The following is a 20,436-nucleotide window of genomic DNA, read 5'->3' as shown; positions in this document are numbered from 1 at the left end:
AGATGTTTGGTTCTGCCATACTGAATAGCACTTGAGCCATCTCCATGGGTGCTTTGCTTCTATTCCTTTCCCGCCTGCCCAATGATACTGCTTTAACAATGTGTGGAATTACTAATATGTTTGTCTTGGACTAGGAAGACCACCTGAAACTGAGCCGGACAAGGGAGTCCCTGGTGCTTGAATGTCTATGTAATCTACCAAAGGGGTAGCCGTGTTAGTCTGGATCTGTAAAAGCAGCAAAGAGTCCTGTGGCACCTTATAGACTAACAGACGTATAGAAGCACGCGCTTTCGTGGGTGAATACGCACTTCTTCGGATGCATGTAGTGGAAATTTGCTGCTTTTATGTAACCTATGTAGACCTCTCAGCCCATCAAGCTCACATGTATCTGGTAATTTTCCTTCTGTGGTATTATGAAGGTGATGCCAATCATCAGCTCTTTCTGATTTTCCTTGGGAGAAAGTGGGTCTCTTCTACTTGATCCTCTATAACTGATTCCACTTGAATATCCTGGTATTTGGCTGCTAGCAGGATTTCTGCTCAGGGTTGCTTTCTGGAGCTGTAGATGTGACCTTCTGTGGACTAGAGAGCCTGGAAGTAGATACAAGGATTCCATATTGTTCTCCCCAAGGTTGTGATAAATCACAAATACAGAAGGTAGGTGAGATATTCTTACCCTTCAAAGTTTGGGATAGGTCAGTGCAGTTCTGGCTTCTAGCTGAGATGGCTGTATGTTGTTATATTTTCAAATAAATAGGGCTACTGTGTTTCTGTGTCCCTTGAATTCCAGATGGATGGAGACAGCCTAGCATAGCTATTGGAGCCATAACAGTTGAACCTAACTTCTCCCTATGGCTCAATGTCTGAGAGGTCTACCTGTCTTTGCCATTTGGGGGAACATGTTAGACTTGTGGAATGAAGACCAGTTTAATGTCTTTGTCCACGAAAGTGCTGCTACTGTATCACAGGAGTGGAAAAATGCAATCCCTCAAATTTTAGCTCAAAAGGCTATACACATTATTTTCTCCGTGTGGTACTGGATGAGAAAAATCATGGTCAGTACGTCCCAAAGAGAGATTCAGGACAGGAACACTCAGCCTGCAGTACTCCAGCTCTGGGAGGCAAGATTATCTGGCTCAATTTACGAGCAATCCCTAGAGAAGGACCCCCTGCTTCCATGCCTTAAAAGTATCTGTTTTACTTCTGAACTATCAATCATTCCTTGACAATAAAGTGTAACTATAAAACATATTTAAGTAAAATGTCCAGGCATTCTGGCAGATAAAGTTTAGTGAACTTGAGAATTAGACAAGTTAATGTTAACTGTCAAAAGCAAATACGTAGATTAAAGACTAGCAGTAGCATGCTAAGGAATAGTTATGACAGTGGCTACAGAATTAATTCTGAAAAACATGTGAAGACACAGCTGTTTATCCCCAGATTGAAATTTAAGATGAAAGATGTTTTAGTAAACCCTTCAAAGCTGGTATGCTACACACTATCAACATCTGTCTTGCGCTCTCTATCACCATTTTTAATCCTCAGAAGATGGTACAGAATTATTTTCTATGGCATTTAGAAAATCAAATCATCATGATTTACCAAATGCTAGTTGATTCACTGTAGCCCACTACAGCATGACAACCCAATGCCTTGGCATGGGATTTTATCTCTTGTCTGATTTCTGCCCACCACGCATCTCGTGTCTCTGGTTCATCTGAAAGACAAAGTATAAATCAGTTCACTATTCTGCAGCACATCAATTTAAAACAGTATGTGATTAAACTTTAAACTGTCTATTAAATGCAGTTTTTAAATTCTTAAATCTGTTGTAATAGACTTGCAACCCTGAATTTTTCCCCCTACTTATTTTGTCCTTTTCCCAATTAGCAAACAATATTTCTTCTTTACGTTGTTTATTGAACAAAAGCAAACATGACTGTTTCATTTATTTCCTTGTTACTCACCAGTAAAAATAGGATTTCTATATTAGCTGTGTTCTTTTGCTGTCCCTGCAGCAGCAGAAACCAAAATGTTGTAGCCTCTGCTCCAAATTTTACCCACTCGAAGGTCACATTGTTAACTTGCCAAAAGCCTGAAGGCTGCATGTAATTTGCATAAAGTGATGTAGATTTTAGGTACCCTCATCTTTAATACAGAGCTGCAGGTGGTGAAAACAAATTATTGTATTTTATCTTGCTGCAAGCAGATTTATCTCTTTTGAACACATCTCCATATTAAAGAGTATGTCACAGGCCAACATAAAGCTTTGCAGTCCACATCTCACCTGCATTTTCAGTATCTCTGTGCTAAGGAAAGTGGGTATGTTTAAAACTCTTATTTCTCAAGAACTATTTATTTAGAATCCAGATGTTATTAACCAGATTAATTTTATAATCTATACCAGGGGTCGGGCAACCTTTCAGAAGTGATGTGTCGAGTCTTCATTTATTCACTCTAATTTAAGGTTTTGCGTACCAGTAAAACATTTTAACATTTTTAGAAGGTCTCATTCTATAAGTCTATAATATATAACTAAACTATTGTTGTATGTAAAGTAAATAAGGTTTTTAAAATATTTAAGAAGCTTCATTTAAAATTAAATTAAAATGCAGAGCCCCCCGGACTGGTGGCCAGGACCCGGGCAGTGTGAGTGCCACTGAAAATCAGCTCGCGTGCTGCCTTTGGCACGTGTGTCATAGGTTGCCTACCCCTGAGCTATACGGTAAGGTCAAAGAATTTAAAAAACTACAACTACACTTCCTGAATACTTCTTACATTAGACAATCAAATGCAGTAATAAATGTTACCAAAAAGCTTTTGAGTAACATTCACTTACTTTTTAAACAAAAAGAACAGGAGTACTTGTGGCACCTTAGAGACTAACAAATTTATTAGAGCATAAGCTTTCGTGGACTACAACCCACTTCTTCGGATGCATGAAGTGGACTGTAGTCCATGAAAGCTTATGCTGTAATAAATTTGTTAGTCTCTAAGGTGCCACAAGTACTCCTGTTCTTTTTGCGGATACAGACTAACACGGCTGCTACTCTGAAACCTGTTTTTAAACAAAGACTCTAATCCTGCAAACCCTCTACATGTGGAATCAATAGGAGTTCTGATGGAGGTTCTGCTCCATTGGTCCCGGTTCTTTCAAGAGCGCATTGCTATGTCTGCAGCACCTATAACTAGAAATTATTTCAATTTTTGATAAACAAAATATGATTAATAAATCACTAAATACACAGATGCTGCATAGGAATCTGCCTACGTGGACCCTTATGATTACAGAGTCCCACTGAAGTCAATGAAACTTTGTACAGGCACAAGCACCTGCCTATACAGATTTCTTTGCAGGATTAGGGCCCAAAATACCAGTTCCAAAATCTGAGCCATACTGGGATCTGGCCAGGTAAATGCTCTACTACAAGTGCAGCATGGTGAATTTTTGTCTATATGGTATGCAATACCCATACATCACATATTAGGCCCATGATTGGACTCAACATAAATGCACAAAGTTAAAAAGGCAGCTGTTTGGAAATTTGTGAATTAAGTCCAAAATACTATTGTGCAAAAAGAACAGGAGTACTTGTGGCACCTTAGAGACTAACAAATTTAGTTAGTCTCTAAGGTGCCACTAGTACTCCTGTTCTTTTTGTGGATACAGACTAACACGGCTGCTACTCTGAAACCTGTTATTGTGCAAAACGTATTCATTTTAAAATACACTCCAGCTTTTGTTTTAGAATCAGACTTTTGCAGATCTAAAATAGAAACCAACACTTATTTCTTCTATAACAAAAGCTTTAAAGGATATTTCTGGGGGGGAAATACAGTATATTTTGCTGAGGCTTGTATCATGCTCTCCAATTATTCCTGACTTTTAACACCTGCATCCATAGCATTGTAACAACTCTGCAGCCTTCCTCAGAGGAAAGAAAAATGTTAAAGAGCAGGAAAATCTTATAGTGAAAAGAGAGAGAGAGAGAATGTGTGTGTGTGTGTGTGTGTGTGTGTGTGTGTGTGTGTGTGTGTGTGTGTGTGTAAAATAAATATACACACTCACAAATTTCATTCTTCATCGGAATTAACTACAGTCAGAACTGCAATTTACATGCTGAAGGAATTTGTTACTTTCACTGACAATGATATACCAAGTTTCATTACACCTAGTTTACTATGAGCAGGTTCCATTGTGTTTACTAATAAAAACCCACATACTGTTCTTAGTGTATTTATCTTTAGAATCATAGAAGTGAATACACTGGTTATACACTTTCAGTGACATCAACGTAAGCTTTTTATGCTCTCACTAGTGGGAATATTATGTCATTATTAAAAGCTATTTTGACTGCAAGTTTGAACACAGAAAATCTGGCCCACACTGAGGAATTGCACTCAAACCCTCAATGAGGTCCCATGCTTTTCACCTGTCAGAAGCTGGGAACACTAGAGAGGTAGTCCTTTCAAACTCTAGGGCAAGTGCTACAAATGCCAGCCAAATGGGAGGCAGATGTAGAAGAAAAAGCAACAAACACATTCTGAAGGGTGCCATCCCTAACTCTCTCTGGCTTGAGGGATATTCACAGTGATGCAAGTGCCAAAAGTAGTAAAAATCTCAGGAGGGACCCTTCTACCTAAACCCAATCAAGACAAGTAATTCAATTATTAATGTGTATGTCTATTACATAACTAAGTTTAGTAATTTTGTAGTTTATAACAAGTCAAGAGCCCAGTGCAACTAAAGCACTTACATTAGCTACTCACTATACTTCCTGATCAGTTAGAGTGGGCAACAGGTATCTAGCTAGACTCATTTGATGAAACAGTCCTCCAATACATTATGACTTTGCAAGAGAAACATTTGTAGTCGTCCCCCCCAAAAAAGGGAGGGGCAGGGGGAGTGCGGCTAGAATCTCATGACCCTAGTATGTTTCTTTTTGCAGCTCTGCATAAAGACTTGGATACAAAAGGACCTGCTAGAATGCTGATCAATTTCCCTCTGCAGCCATAAGTATGGGAAGTGTTACAGTTTGGCAGCTACTGCTGCTGCTTACTCTCAGACAAAAAAAGTGCAAAAAAAGGGGGGGAGGGGAGGTGGAAACAGAAAGTATTGAACAGTCAGGAGAAAAAAAAAACAAACAGGGAAAGAAAAAGTGAGAAGAAAAAAGAGCAATACAAATGCAACCAGTAAGGTGACGCAAACAAGGATTGGCTGGGAGTAAAACCAAAAGAGACGGAAGTGGACAAAGAGAACCAGGAAAAGCAGAAATAATGACAGGTCCCCACATTGGTACCACACATCATTTCCCCCCCAGGGAGATTTGGGGCACGTGGATTACAAAATTTAGGAGTGAGCTTCCTAAAAGATTAAAGACAATTTTTCCACTCACTTCACCTTAAAATACTGTAAATTATATGGGAGGAGGATGCAGTCTCTGCACCGAGAGACTCACAGCTATTTCTTTTATCTGTGGAGTGCTCAGATAACATTTTACCACTTATTCTTTCCCCAGATTCTGGTCAACATGTCAGGAATAGTAAGATGTAAAGTAAAAGCACTATTAATCCACAGTAATATAATAGGCCTGATCACACTCTCATTAAAGTCAAAGCTTTTTTCCCCATTACAAACTATGGGAAACAGGACCAGGCCCAATACCATTGATAAAAGTCAACCAATTGCCATTGCACAAGATTAAAAAGAAATCCCACAGGAGCCATGTTTGTCAGCAAGTGCATATGAATGAAGAGATCTTTTTATGTCATTTAAATGTAGGGCAATTTTTTTTTCAAAATGTGGTAAGATAATGTGAACCAAGATAATTTATATAGTTGTAAATATATAAAATACTATGTATTAACATTTAGTATACCACAAACTTACCTTTGCATATTAAATACAAAATGATTTTATACAATTAAAGTCAGACACCATGACATTGGAATAGTAATTGATACAAAACACTGAATGCAGTGCAATGTGTAGGCATTCATATTTTTTGGACAAATATATTCACCACAAGCAGCCTTTTATTTTGACACATGAGCCACACAATTCCACATGAGGATGCCATTGTAGCATTTACAAGTTTAGTAAAGCTAAGGATTTACATAAACATTAAAGGAGTTAGGGGAAGCAGGATGGCATGTGTCCAGTACACTCCAAAAGGGTGTCTGTTTTGTTTTTGGCTAAAGCAAAAGCTTAAAGAACTAAGGGTTCGCAAAGCAGATTCAGCAGACAGTAGCCAGAAACGGTGGGTTTTTTGGCGCATGCTTGGATCAGGTGACAGTACAGACTGAAAACTATGGCAGCTCACTGAAATGGTTACAGAAAGTAATGGCCCTGAATTCTAGGTGAAAGCAAAGGCAAGCATACATAGCACTCCACCACAAGCTTTTCTAGCAAATATATTAAATAGTTTAGCACGGGTTTTCTAAAACTTTAAGCAAAAGGTTTGCAAAAAATTCTGTTGCTATTAACTGCTCTTTATTGTAAACCAGATATTGTGAATATTTAATTATTAAAGAACACATTTCTATTAATGTTTCAACATTAGCATGATGCCTATATCTAAGTGGAAGCACAAGCATATTGTTTCTAGAGCTGAAAGATTTGAAAAATGATGTACATGAGAAGGTATTCTTCATAGAGACGGTGCAAACTAAATCCTGCTCCAACTGAAAAGTCTAAAACTTACTGTTTATTGAACAGTTTTGGAACAAATGCATCACAATTGTGTTATAAAGTTATTATCTTGAACCCCAAATGTTCTTTCCGATCAGTTCCAATTGCAGTCAATTTAGCTTTTGGTTCTTTATTTTAGAATGCAAGTTTGGTCTCTATTAGTTTGTATTCAGACACAGGACAAAATCCTGTCCCCATCTCCCTGGTTGGGGAGCCCTAGACAGAGCAGAACTGTATAGTTCTACTGTTCTGGGTGGCAACAGGGCCGGCGCTTCCACTAGGCGACCCTAGGTGGTCACCTAGGGCGGCAGGATTTGGGGGGCAGCATTTTGCCATCTTCGGTGCCAATTCGGCAGCGGGGGTCCTTCCGCTCTACGTCTTCGGGGTGCTTCAGCGGCGGGTCCTTCACTTGCTCCGGGACCCACCGCCGAAGCGCCCCGAAGACGCGGAGCGGAAGGACCCCCACCCCCAAATGATCTGAGGAGGAGCGCTGCCGCCTAGGGCGGCGAAAACCCTGGTGCCGCTCCTGGATGGCAAGGGGGAGTATATTTCCAGAGCCCAGATGTCTGGGCTCTTCCCTGCATGGGACCCGTATTTCTTTCCAGGGGTTAAATTAGACCAGCTCTCAGAGGCTTAGTGAGCCAGTATGATTTTCTAGGATCTTGCACTGGAGAATTTAAACTTTTTAAAGAAAATTAAGTCTGTAAATCCTTAAATTGCAAATATAGCCATCAAAATATCAGCTGAACGTAAACTGATGCAGAGATGTCTGGGCAGAATCTGCAGACAGCCTGAAGTAACAGCTCTATGAAGTATGAATTGCTGCAGTTAATTTCAACTGCGTGTTAACGCTAAAGTCTAATAATGAAAATTTAGAATGTCAGCATTAAGAAAGGAGAAGAACAAGCCTATTATGAAGGATTTTCACAATCTACTGAGAGTGGCATTTCTTGCTGATGTCTCAAAAGAGTGGAGCCTGGGAGAGTAACTATATCTTTCAAAATCAACCTTTGGATCTTTCATTATGCAGATCCACCACCATATACCTTGTGGGGCAGGGACTCAGTAGCAGTGAGGACTACTGTAACCTCAAAATTGTAGAGGTAGACAGAGTGGCTCTCTTCTGCTCTGTAACCTGAACTCCCTTGCCCAAACCTCTCAGAACTTCTTTCTGCCAAATCCTCCTAACTGGGCTTGAGAGTGAAGAGTAGAGGTGTGGGAGAAGAGATCCTGCCTCTAGAGTATGGTCCAGACAAAAGCATGATCACTCCTTTTTCCATTGATGGTAGCAGTTAGCTTATCTGCTGCTCTAGTACTGGAGAGGATTTCCAGTACAATGCAATAGTGTATTCTGTAGTGTGCATTTTCGGGAAACAAACGTCTGTTTTGTTTGTAAACTCTGGTCTCCAGCCCAAGAACATCTTAGGGCCCTAGCTGCTACTTGAAAGTCAGGCAGCTGCAACAGCCAAGTCAACTTTTCTCCTCCTACAGATGATTAAGAGGTTGCATCTGTTTCTTCCGGATGCAGACCTTGCAACTACTTTCCATGTCTGTCATCTCAAGTTTAAATTACTGCAATACCTTTACATGGGGCTAAATCATCCAGAAACTGCAGCAGGTCCAGAATTCACTGGCTCACTTACTGGTATTAAACAGGTTGTCTTTTTGTGAACACATTAAACCTGTATTCTGATCTGCACCAGCTGCCTGTTGGTCTCAAGTTTGATGTTAAGATCATGGTATGAACCCATAAAGTGGCCTACAACCAGGCCCTGATCCTGCAAAGATTGATGCACATGCTTCGGATTTTGCTCTGTGAATAGTCCCATTGACTTCAATGGGGATACACATCGTGTATTACGTTTTCGTGAAAGCTTTTACAGGATGGGGGCCTAAGATACCACCTCTTGCCCTGCCATAGTTGCATCAGGGAAGGTACCTGCGATGAAATTCCACTGGTATGACAGAGAGGGGATGGATGGCAGGGCATTTTCCATTAGGACCCCAAATCTTTGGAACTTGCTTCCCCTGTTGGTCTGTAAAAGCCCAAGCTTGTTAGTCTTTGGGTGTATGGAAGGCCTATGTTTTCTCTCACAATTATAAGGAGACAAGTGATACACACTGCTGCTGCCCAGACCTATACAAGTCTGATGAGGATTTTGTAAGGAAGTTAATTATTTTTGTTATATTTATGTTGTCGCTAGGTTAATTTATTTGATCTTGAGATAACGGAAGTCTGTGTATTTTTAAAAGATTGCCAAGGACACCCAGAGAACTGGGTGGGTGCTCATTTACAGTACAATAATACAAATATAAATAAGCGAATAAGTTAAATTAGCATTCCTTGAGGTTAGAGATGGTGAATTCTTACTTCACCATCCTCATTTATTTTAGGGGCTACTGAACAAGAAGGAGATCATCTTCTATCCCTTGTCTGTATTACAATCCCTCTCCCTCTGCTGTTTTCTACTATTTAACTTTGTAAATTGTTTTAGGATTCATTCTGTAAGAAAGATGCTATACAAAATAAAGCTGTGTTGAATTAAATTAAATTGGCATAGATACCACTTACTGAAATAGAATCACATTTCCTTTCAATGATTCATATTTTTTCACCTTACTGATCTCTCAAATGGATAACTGACACTCACAGGAAGTAAGAACAATTGTTAGAACAAAAAACAAACTCAGAACAAGGGCTGCACTTGTGAAACTTTGGAACATGCATACAGAAGTGCAGCAAGTATTTTAAGAGTGGTAACCATCTACACAAAGAAGTTGGAAGCTTCAGAACAATAGTTCTGAAATTTAATTGGTATATAGTGATTTGGCCCTAAAAGCTAGACTATTAGTAACTCTTTAGAAACAAATTGGAAAAATCCTCTATGCCTTAGGTGAATTACAGCTAATCCCTTTTCACATAAATCAGACTTCAATCATGAATATCCGCCAGACAGCTTGTGTTTAAAATAAAGCACCCAAGCTATTTAACATATTATTCAAAATAAATTATCCCCCATCCTCAATTGAAACATTTAAGTCCATGGGGAGAGAGTACATCACCCACATTTAACTCTTAAATCCTATTCAGCACCTAGATACTACAGTAATGGGTACTTTTACAAATGTGACAGATTAAGTTAGATAAAATAGTGTTTAGAATAGGAGCCTAGTAGTTCTTACTGGCAGGACTCTGTAGTTCTAATTCCAATTCTGTTACAGGTTTGCTCTGTGAGTTTCAGGAAATCACTTCTTTGTGCTGCAGTTTGCCCTAAAAAATACCAGTTTAAAAAGGTGTTGAAAAGTTTACTAAATATTTGAAATGTGCTTTGAAAACCCTTGAGTGGAAGGAATTATAAAAATTCAAGTAATAGTGTGAAGGACAACATTCAACACTTCATTTTTGTTTAATATGTCCCAAATTATTCAGGCAAACAGAACATCAGAAACTTCTTTATAACATGTAGTACTGTATTAAAAAGATACAGTATGCATAACTGAAAGTGCACCTACCTAATATATTTATTCCCAGACAAAAAAACATTAAAATAGAATTTGTTGAGAATAAGTAACACTAATCTTTGGGTAAAATACATTATAGGGATGTTGTAATTATTCTGAAAACCAGCTATTATAAACCTAGAAAATTCAGAATTAAGGGCAATATCATATTTACAATTATTATCAAGGTATTTTTAGTATTTGTGGTCCCAGATCAGGTAAAAGTGATTTTTAAAGACACAGTTTTTTTTTTTTAATATATGTATATTTCCTCTCAGGAATTTTTGATTTTTGGTCAGGAATTTCCTACATTTTAAAAAAAAATTATTAAAAATTCCAGTACAAAAACTACACAAGAAACCCAAAGAGAATGCCCTCATGCAATATTTCTAATGAACTGAAGATAAGTAGTATCACCCTTACATTTTTGTTTGTTTGTTTGTTGTTTTAAATTTTAAGGGCAGATTCACTAACACAGTGACTCAACCTTTCCAGACTGCTGTTCCCCTTTCAGGAGTCTGGTTTGTCTTGCATACCCCAAGTTTCCCCTCACTTAAAAACTACTTGCTTATAAAATCAGACATAAAAATACAAAAGTGTCATAGCACACTATTACTGAGAAATTGCTTACTTTATCATGTTTACTATATAATTATAAAATAGATTAACTGGAATATAAATATTGTACTTACATTTCAGTGTATATAGTATATAGAGCAGTATAAACAAGTCATTGTCTGTATGAAATTTTAAATCTGTACTGACTTTGCTAGTGTTTTTATGTAGCTTGTTGTAAAACTAGGCAAATAGCTAGCTAAGTTAATGTACCCCTGAAACACCTCTGCATACATCCAGGGGAACACATACTCCTGGTTGAGAACCACTGCACTAGTACATCAATGCAAAGCAAAGCGTCAGAACCCACCAACCATTTAAGATGGGTTTACTTTTGCTTTGCATTATCAGAGTAGCACAAAGCAGCCAAATCACAGTTGTGAATCTGGCTTTGAAATTCACCGACTGGTTTAGAGAACTGTTAGTAACACCGATGCTATGTGAAGATGGAGCAGGGAAAGCTCAGTTTCTTGAGTCCCAAGCTTTACAGGAACCTCCTGTGCTCTTAGTTCAGTTCCCTCAGCAGTGTTGTCTCAAACATAGAGCAACTCCAGCAGCAGTGCCACAGAGAGCTTTTTAAGCCAAATATCCATGTTAGTACGCAATCATGGAATCTTTAGAGAACAGCAACAGGCCAAGTAAATCTATCCATTGAGAACTCCTGACACATGTGGCTAGTATTTCTCATACCATTGAGTCATTACAACAAATGAATTGCTACAAGCAAATCAGGTGTAGAGGAATAATACATATAATATATGATAATTAGCTTAGTTATCGCTGATGACACAATGGCCCCGATTAAGGCACCTGAGCTGCTGAACTGACCCGGTCTATATCCTACATAATCATAGCAATTAGATACAACAATCATTAATAACTTAGTTGAATTATAACCTAATTTCTTCAAATATAATTCATACACAAAAAAGTTTGAGAGTCTGTGTTATTCAATTGTTATTCTCATTTAGGACTGACAAAAGACTGACAGATGTCTAATTTCTTAAAGCTCCCAGTTTAATCAATTTTAATTCAAACTAAATAATTGATTTACTTGTAAATTCCCAGAAAATTAATTCTGTATTGAAGGAGTAAGTGCTGTATACTTGTGGAGCATACAATATATTTTTCATACAAAACAAAGAAGTTGATTCTCTGTGTTAAGTGTAAAACAGAACTCAGCTTAAGCAACTAGCATCTCCATAATTTCTGCACTTTCTAATAGGTATGTGTATACTTGTAAAAAGGACTGAGTTTAAGAGCAGGCAAGTATGAAATATGGAGCTATAGTTCTATTAAGGGGTTCTAGAACTTATCATGGAGGTTGCAAGTATCATAACCTAAAATAAAATTATAAAACTTAAATTCAAAATTTGGCCTCTGGGTTCATCCCTGATTGGGCTGCCTAATGACTGACTCTCTCTTCAGCCTGAAACTCTACATGGTTTCTATTACTGCCTTACCCCAACTCCACAGTCTAACAGCACACACTGCACGTGCTCCTTGAATGCCACTTAAGCAGTTTTTGACCAGATGCTTAGATACAAAGTGACAGACACCTTCTAAATACTTAAAATAGGTGGTGGTTTTTATTGGTCACTGGTGTGAACTAACCTACATTAACTTTAGAATTCTAAGCAGAATGTTCCAAATATCAAGGGGAAGACGACAGTTTGACTGCTGGCACTGAAAAAAAGACTGCCCTTAAGGCTCAACAGTTCATACATCAGCAACACACTACAAATTACAAAGGATGTTCTATCATGGCATTATACAACCAGGAATCACCTGGACAGAACAAAGTATGATTTAGTCTGTTTGGAAGTCATAAGTAATGCAAACAAATTCAAAGGGCTAGTTCTCCATCAGTTGGCAACAGTTCAAGTAAATAATCTGTTTACAACATTACCAGCTCTAACACAGGCAAGCAGTCTGCTACTAAAATAATCCTACATTATCTACATACTGAGGGTTTGACAGTAACCAGCATTAGCTAGAATAAACCAGTTACTGTTACCTATTTTAAAACAATCTAGCCCCAGTAATCCCAGCAATGCACACATGAATAGATAATCTTCTAATTTAGAGTTCAAGGAGACTGCTACAGGGTGTGATTGCAACAGTACTGAAGATATAGACCCTCACCGAGATAAACAAGTAACAATTTAAAAAAGAGCACTGAAAGTATGTTTCATATATACACACTTTTAAAATTAAACTTTCTGCTGATTAGAATAGCCCTTGCAGGTTTAAGACAGAAATGTTACAATATTTTATTATTTATTATTTGTAGCAATGAATGTCAAGAATGGCAATGATAACTGAATGACCAGCTGTAATTTTTAAACGTTTACATTTGCAAAGTTAAAAAAGCCAAAAACATTTGTTCTCAGTGGACCAGGTCCAAATTAAGTGCCAGACTTAAATATTTAGCTCTTTTCTCATTTTTTCCAGACTTTCAGTTATTAACTTGATACTGCTGAAGGCCCCACACCTCTGCATCAGGATCCTCTAGCACAGATCTCCACAATGAAGTCAGGGGGACTCCAGAAGGGCACAGGAGTAGTGGATCTCAGTATAATATCAGGGACAAAGTTTGCAACTGTTGCTTTGGAGCACAACTAGTTACTGAAGAAAGATACCTAATTTATCATATACCTATTGTTTTATCATCCAGGCACAATGAATAGTATAATTTAAAAACACCTTCAAATGACAGCATTACTTTAAAATAGAGCCATCTCTGTTAAAAGATAAAGCCTGTCCTCTACTCTCCATATTATTTAAGTGTATTTAGTATATAAGCAGTATAGTAAAACCAATTATATACAAGCTCTGGCTAAAAGATTAAACAAACCCAACTAAGTGCACACCTATGATGACCACTGACCAAGTATTTCAATATCTAATAACCAGAGACCGACAGAAATGTAGGTCTGGAAGGGACCTCAATAGGTCCTCTAATCCAGTCCTCTATACTGAGGGTATGTCTTCACTACCGGTCAGATCGGCAGGCAGCGATCGATCCAGCGGGGATCGATTTATCGCATCTAGTCTAGATGCAATAAATCGACCCCCGAGCGCTCTCCTGTCGATTCTTATACTCCAGCTTGGCGAGAGGCGCAGGCAGAATCGATGGGAGAGCGGCAGCAGTCGACTCACCACAGTGAAGACACCACAGTAAGTCGATCTAAGTATGTTGACTTCAGCTACGTTATTCACATAGCTGAAGTTGCATAACTTAGATCGATCCCCCCCGTGTAGACCAGGCCTGAGGCAGGATTAAATATTATAGATCATCCCTGACAGGCATCTGTCTAACCTATTCTTAAAAACCTCCAATGATGGACATTCCACAACCTCCTTAGGTAATTTGTTCCAGTGCTTAACTATCCTTTCAATTAGGAAGTTTTTCCTAATGTCTAGCCTAAATCTCCACTTTGCAATTTAAGACCATTACTTCTTGTCCTGTCCTAGATGGATAAGGAGAACCATTTATCACCCTCTTCCTCAAAACTTTTTACCTACCTGAAGACTGTTATCATGTCTACCCTCCATCTTCTCTTCTCCAGATTAAACAAACCCAATTTTTTCAATTTTTCCTCATAGGTCATGTTTTCTAGACCTTTTTTTCATTTTTATTGCTCTCCTCTGGACTTTCTCCAATTTGTCCACATCTTTCCCGAAGTGTGGTCCTCAGAACTGGACAGAGTACTCCAGTTTACTCCAGTTGAGGCCTTATCAGTGCTGAGTAAAGTAGAAAATTATTTCTCATGTCTTGCTTCCAATACTCCTGCTAATACACCCCAGAATGTTTGCTTTTTTTGCAACAAGATTACATTGTTAATTCATATTTAGTTTGTGATACACTATAACTCTCTGATCTTTTTCTGCAGTACTCCTTCCTAGGCAATCATTTCCCATTTTGTATTTGTGCAGTTGATTATTTCTTCCTAAGTGTAGCCCTCTGCATCTGTCCTTATTGAATTTCATCCTATTTATTTCAGACCATTTCTCCAGTTTGTCAAGATCATTTTGAATTCTAATCCTGTCCTCCAAAGAGCCTGCAACATTGTCCAGCTTGGTATCATCTGCAAACTTTGTAAGCACACTCTCTATGCTATTATCCAAATCATTTATGAAGATATTGAATAGAACCAAACCCTAGACAGATCCCTGTGGGACCCCACTTGATATACTCTTTCAGCTTGACTGTGAATCACTGATAACTACTGAGTAGGGTTTTCCAATGAGAAATTCATCCTCCTATTGTAGGTTTATCTAGGCTATATTTCCCTTGTTTGCTTATAAGGTCACGAGACAGTATCACATGAGACAGCCTTACTAAAGTCAAGATAGCTCTCTTCTACTGCTTCCCCCAATCCACAGGGCTTGTTACCCTGTTGGTTTGATATAATGAATGGGTTTGGGACAGGAATCAGAAACATGCAATCCTAAAACTATTTTATGAAGACTATACATAGAATTGCAAACACAGAGAGACTCGACTTCTCATACTGACACCAATACAGAGTAGGAACTCTAAAAATCTTATATAGAAAGAACACTATACACAGTAGTCAGCAAGAAAGAGGCAACTTACGTCAGCACACAGCTACAGAAATAAGATGGATTTGTTCACAAGGATATGCTACCTCTACACTTCCTATGCATGTTTAAGTTCCTGATGCTTTTACACATTATGTTCACAAAGACTTCACAATCACAGCTGTTGGTGCCACAGTATGCTCTTGTATAAAAAAGGCAAAGATCCCTACTCTAAATGTCCAAATCTAATGCCCAGTGAAGTTAATGGAAGCATTTCTATTGACTTCAATGAGAGTTGGATCAGGCCCTAAGTGAGTATATATTAACAAGCTAACTATCTCTTGCAGTTCTTTAAAAACACTGAATAAAGTACTACTGCATAAAGTCAGTTACATTGTTTAATGGAGTCAACCACAATTCTATTCAAGAGACAAGGAATACAACCCTGAATAGCTACAGTATCTCTAGAAAAATTAAAGGTAGGACATAAAATTTTAAGATAAATCTGGAGTGGAAATTACATTGCACAGTGCATTATAAATATTTGTTTTAAAAGAAAATCGAGATTAAACAGAAAAACAGCAGATAGAAAAACAAGTGGAAGGAAAATCTGTTATGTCTAATAGATTGGAAAAATTATTCAAGGATCGTTAATGTTTACAGAGTCATTTCTGTAACGCTGCCAAGGTCAGTAAGACCTTGGGTTATCTGTCATCTCAGTTCTAGTTGCATAAGTAAACTGCCTGTGGGTAGTTTTAACTACACATTTAGCTACACTTTCCTGAAAGTTTTCTAAGGTTTATATTCAATGATTTCTTCTGGGCCCATTCTAGTTCTTTTCTAATTGTCCTTTTGAGACTTGCACATATTTCCACCATTGCCCCATCATCCTCTATCATCTTAGGTCTGATCCAATACCCAATGAAGTCAATGAGGGAATTCACATGGACTTCAGTAGGCTTTGATCAGGCCCCATATTTCCAAACCTAAAGAGTCCGTGTGTACGAATAATGATTTTATGTAATAATGGGAAAGCAGTGATCTGCCACTTTTCCATTTAATTATGCAAACACAAACTGTGATCTTTGTCATAATGGTGCAACTACACGGACTTAATAGAGTTTTGTAGGTGCACTGAAAAGAGAATTTGACCCCCAAAGAATTTATGCAAAGCTTTAACTTAAGGAGAGTTTTAAAATCAGTGTACTTGGCTCATAACAGAATCACTTTAAGTAGAGATTAAAACTAAATAAATTGTCTCTTTTTTAAGTCACTGTTTACTGAATTATAAATCTTGAATCTAAACATACAATGAAACAAAAGAAATAACTAACGTCTGCCAGATAATCTAGCCACTGAATCAAAATTATCTGTAAGGAAAGTAATGAAGATTTCCAAAAAAATAATCTCATTAATTTCAGGGTACAGCTGACGTACAAATAAACATTGAAACAACATTGTCATTAGCCATAAAAATGAAAGGGAGATTCAACCCTCCAAAACATGTCTGTAGAAAATTATCATTTTTAATTAATATTATAAAAAGGTTAAAACCCACAAATTTTACTAACTAATTTTGGACAGCCGAAGGTCCATTTAGGTGTAGAAAGGATTCTTACTCCAGTCACATAACCCTCTGACAGCTGCCTTAACTCTGAATAGTCACACCAGCACACACAAATATTACAGCTCAAATCAGAGATTTTAAAGGAAAAGGGTACAAGTGCTCACACTTAAAATCTTGCTGTTTCTACATGTTCTGATGTTTGACAGTTATGAACATGCTATGCCATTTTCTATTGTACTGAATTTTCCATTGTCACCTTTGAACACCAGATGGCAACATGAAATGCAATTCACATGTTCAATACAAATTTGATTACTGTGAAAAAAAACCTCTGTTTATGTGTTTAGTTACTGTAGCTATGGGATCAAAACCCAGTCAAGTTATCTCCCCATCACCTCAAATACAAAACTAGACTTCTGGAGGATTTTCAAACATCAAAAATAAGTTTATAAAGAAGTGTTTTGGGGCTATGAAGATAGGGGATCCCCAGGCTTTTTCCTAACACTATTTTCTCCTTTTGTCTGTCTTTCAGGTCACTGGAGTTACGGAGATTCTGTTGGAGCAGTTCCTGACAGGGAAGATGAAATGTGTGTAATAAGTGTGTTAACAAACAAATAAAAACAAAAACAAACAAAAATGCGCATATTAAAACTATATATAATTTAGTACATGGAAAGTGGTCTCTAATCAACAACTTCCTTTCACTTGATGATGACTCTTCTCTCTTCTCATTCAGTTTGGCCTCAGTACTGCCTTTGACATAATCAACTCAGCCCACTGGATCTGCACAAGTGTCTTAGGGCTGGTCCCCACTTAGTCCGGACTTCGGACTAAGGTACGCAAATTCAGCTACGTCAATAACGTAGCTGAATTCGAAGTACCTTAGTCCGGACTTACCGCGGTCCAGACGCGGCCGGAAGTCTCCCCCCGTCGACGCCGCGTACTCCTCTCGGCGAGCTGGAGTACCGGCGCCGACTGTGAGCACTTCCGGGATCGATCCTGGATCCCAGAACATCGATGGCGTGCCGCCGGACCAGCCGGTAAGTGAAGACTAGGCCTTAGGCTTGGTCTACACTACCCCCCTAATTCGAACTAAGGTACGCAACTTCAGCTACGTGAATAACGTAGCTGAAGTTCGAAGTACCTTAGTTCGAATTAGTTCGAACTTACCTTGGTCCACACTCGGCAGGCAGGCTCCCCCGTCGACTCCGCGGTACTCCTCTCGGCGAGCTGGAGTACCGCAGTCGACGGCGAGCACTTCCGGGTTCGACTTATCACGTCCAGACTAGACGCGATAAGTCGAACCCAGAAGTTCGATTTCCAGCCGTCGAACTAGCGGGTAAGTGTAGCCAAGGCCTTTGATTCCGTCCTGTCATAGTTCTGCTCCTACAGTACCTAACTGTTTTTTTTCCATTATCTGGTGGAGCTTCCTCTACTCTACCAAGTTCTTCCTCTTCTTCTATGGAGCCTCTCAAAGCGGATTCATTAATTTGGAAATATTACAGGTCCACTGACATCTACAGGCAAGACTGTACTATTTACGCACAGCCCATAATAAGGAATGGCATGGACTTATGCCCTAAGCATAGCAAGAGGAGGTAAAATGTTTCCCTCAAACTCCCAGATGCTCAGAGGCTGCTTGCTCACCACTACATCCTTTTATGTGGCCCATTCTAAAAGTCACAGCAGCTGGCAAGCTCTGCTGGCCAGTATGTGAGATGGAAAAGCCATGGCTTTGCCTCCAGAAGAATATGAAAGGAGTAGTCCCTACAACTTCCCCCAGCACAGGGACTGGTATTCAACCTGGCCCTTATGAAGGCCACTCTTCCTGGCACTATGCGCCCATATATGGATCTGGCAGAATCTGGGCCCAAGGTTACAAAAGAATAAGACTTTTTCCTTTTAATTTTTAATAAATGAAAACCAAACAATTACCATCAGGGATGTCAGCTTGACATGTTTACAAAATAAGACTTATGAGCCAACACACATTGGACTCCTCCCCTACCCTTTACTTTCTAAGTAGTAAGTTTGTCCTCAGAGTCTCTTCTTTTACTTCTCTTTTGAGCAAACATATTCATCCAATATCTGAAGTCTTTGGAAGAAGTGCTGGAACAGGCTAGAAGTGGTTGTGTAGACAAGAATCCACCCCCTTCTTTCAAAAAACTTTGTTTATGATTTGATTTCAACTGTCACATTAAATTAAAAGCCACTAAAATCAACTGAACAACAACTTTTCAGGTTGATATTAAATAATTCTAGCAGTACTATTTTATAATAAAACATTGTTTTGCATTTTGATAATGTATGGAAAACCTTTTTAAAGAATATTATGACAATTAGACATTGATTTATTTGGTGGCTAAACAGATTTAAATTTGAAAAATTAACCTAATTAATGATCCAAAACATTTCTAAGAACTTCACTGAGCTGCCATAATTTCTGTCAGCATATGTAGTACTGAATGACTAATAAAATACCTGAATTGAAACTATTCCAGTCTAGCAGTTTGTATGATCTTGTGTTACCCATAATTCCGACAAAGGCTGAGTTCAAAACAGCAAATTAGTAGATCAGTTATAGGAGCAGAATAGTGAAAAAAAACACTACCAACAAGAACACAATTGACAACACCACTCCACAGGAACTGGAAAGACACAGACAGCAGAGTTAATAAGAGGTTGAAATAGAAAGGGAAGAAAGTAAGGAGCATGCTATAGCACTCGGCATGATCAAGTGTACAGTATATAGCAATTACCAGTTTTTTTTTTCCTGTTTTGTTTTCAAACAACCACTTGAAATGTTCTTTCCTTTTCTACATTTTCCTGTTTATTTACTTGGCAGCTTATGTGTTTCCTTTGCGAGGAATTGAATCAAATTATTATTTGACTCAAAAGCTGATTAAGATAGCTCCCACACCAGTTACTGGGGTTTCCAAATTGTTTCTCTCTCTCTCTTAGGCATGATACTGAATTTGATGGATCGTGAATCCTACATTCACTTGTCAGAAGCAATCAAAGTTCTTCAGCAGATGCTGCTAGAGCCATTTTTGTGTGCAAACAGAAACTATTTAATCAGCATATGCATCTACCATCAGTTTTTCTCCTGCTTTCAGGCAGTCTGTTATCAAATGTTAGTCAGTAAAAAAGAAATGTGCATAGTGCAAGATGTTATTTCAGAAAATATCAGAATATAGTTGATATCTTTCCCATTCCTTCTAAGAATGTTTTTTGCTCTGATGCAGGCTTATAAGTAACACACACAAGTTTTTATAAAGAGAATACTATACCGATAATTTATTACACTGTAAAATAATCAAGGATTTATTAGTATCACATTTAAGGTAAGTATGTAAAACCCCAAGCTAACTGCAAGTCAGGAGAGTTGAGGCCATACATAAATTGAGTATATTTATCCTGTAATGCATTAGGATATTTCTTTTCATCTTCTAACTATTGCATACATAGGAATAAAACAAAACCTTAGACGATTACAGGCAGGGAAAAGAAAATG

At 38.2% G+C, this 20,436-nt stretch overlaps 1 protein-coding gene across 18 annotated transcripts in view; it reads right to left on the bottom strand.

Annotated features, from left to right (window-relative positions):
* The window catches only part of C2CD5 (C2 calcium dependent domain containing 5), a 109,141-nt gene that overhangs the window by 41,575 nt on the left and 47,130 nt on the right, over nucleotides 1-20,436 (bottom strand). For 9 of the 18 annotated variants that reach the window (XR_004647242.1, XM_034782484.1, XM_034782477.1 and 6 more), the window contains 2 exons: nucleotides 19,404-19,469; nucleotides 1,603-1,717 (listed from right to left, as the gene is read on the bottom strand). Coding sequence is in view for 17 of the 18 variants with exons in the window: in XM_034782484.1 (XP_034638375.1) it covers nucleotides 1,603-1,717; nucleotides 19,404-19,469 (181 nt within the window). In the remaining variant the exon portion in view is untranslated. The remainder of the gene's footprint in view (nucleotides 1-1,602; nucleotides 1,718-19,403; nucleotides 19,470-20,436) is intronic. The other 9 variants (XM_034782506.1, XM_034782514.1, XM_034782549.1 and 6 more) reach the window with 1 other exon arrangement.

The sequence above is a fragment of the Trachemys scripta genome, chromosome 1 (assembly GCF_013100865.1).
Source record: "Trachemys scripta elegans isolate TJP31775 chromosome 1, CAS_Tse_1.0, whole genome shotgun sequence".
NCBI lineage: Eukaryota > Metazoa > Chordata > Testudines > Emydidae > Trachemys > Trachemys scripta.
Note: the sequence above shows the minus strand (reverse complement) of the source record. Positions and strands in the feature narration are given on the sequence as shown.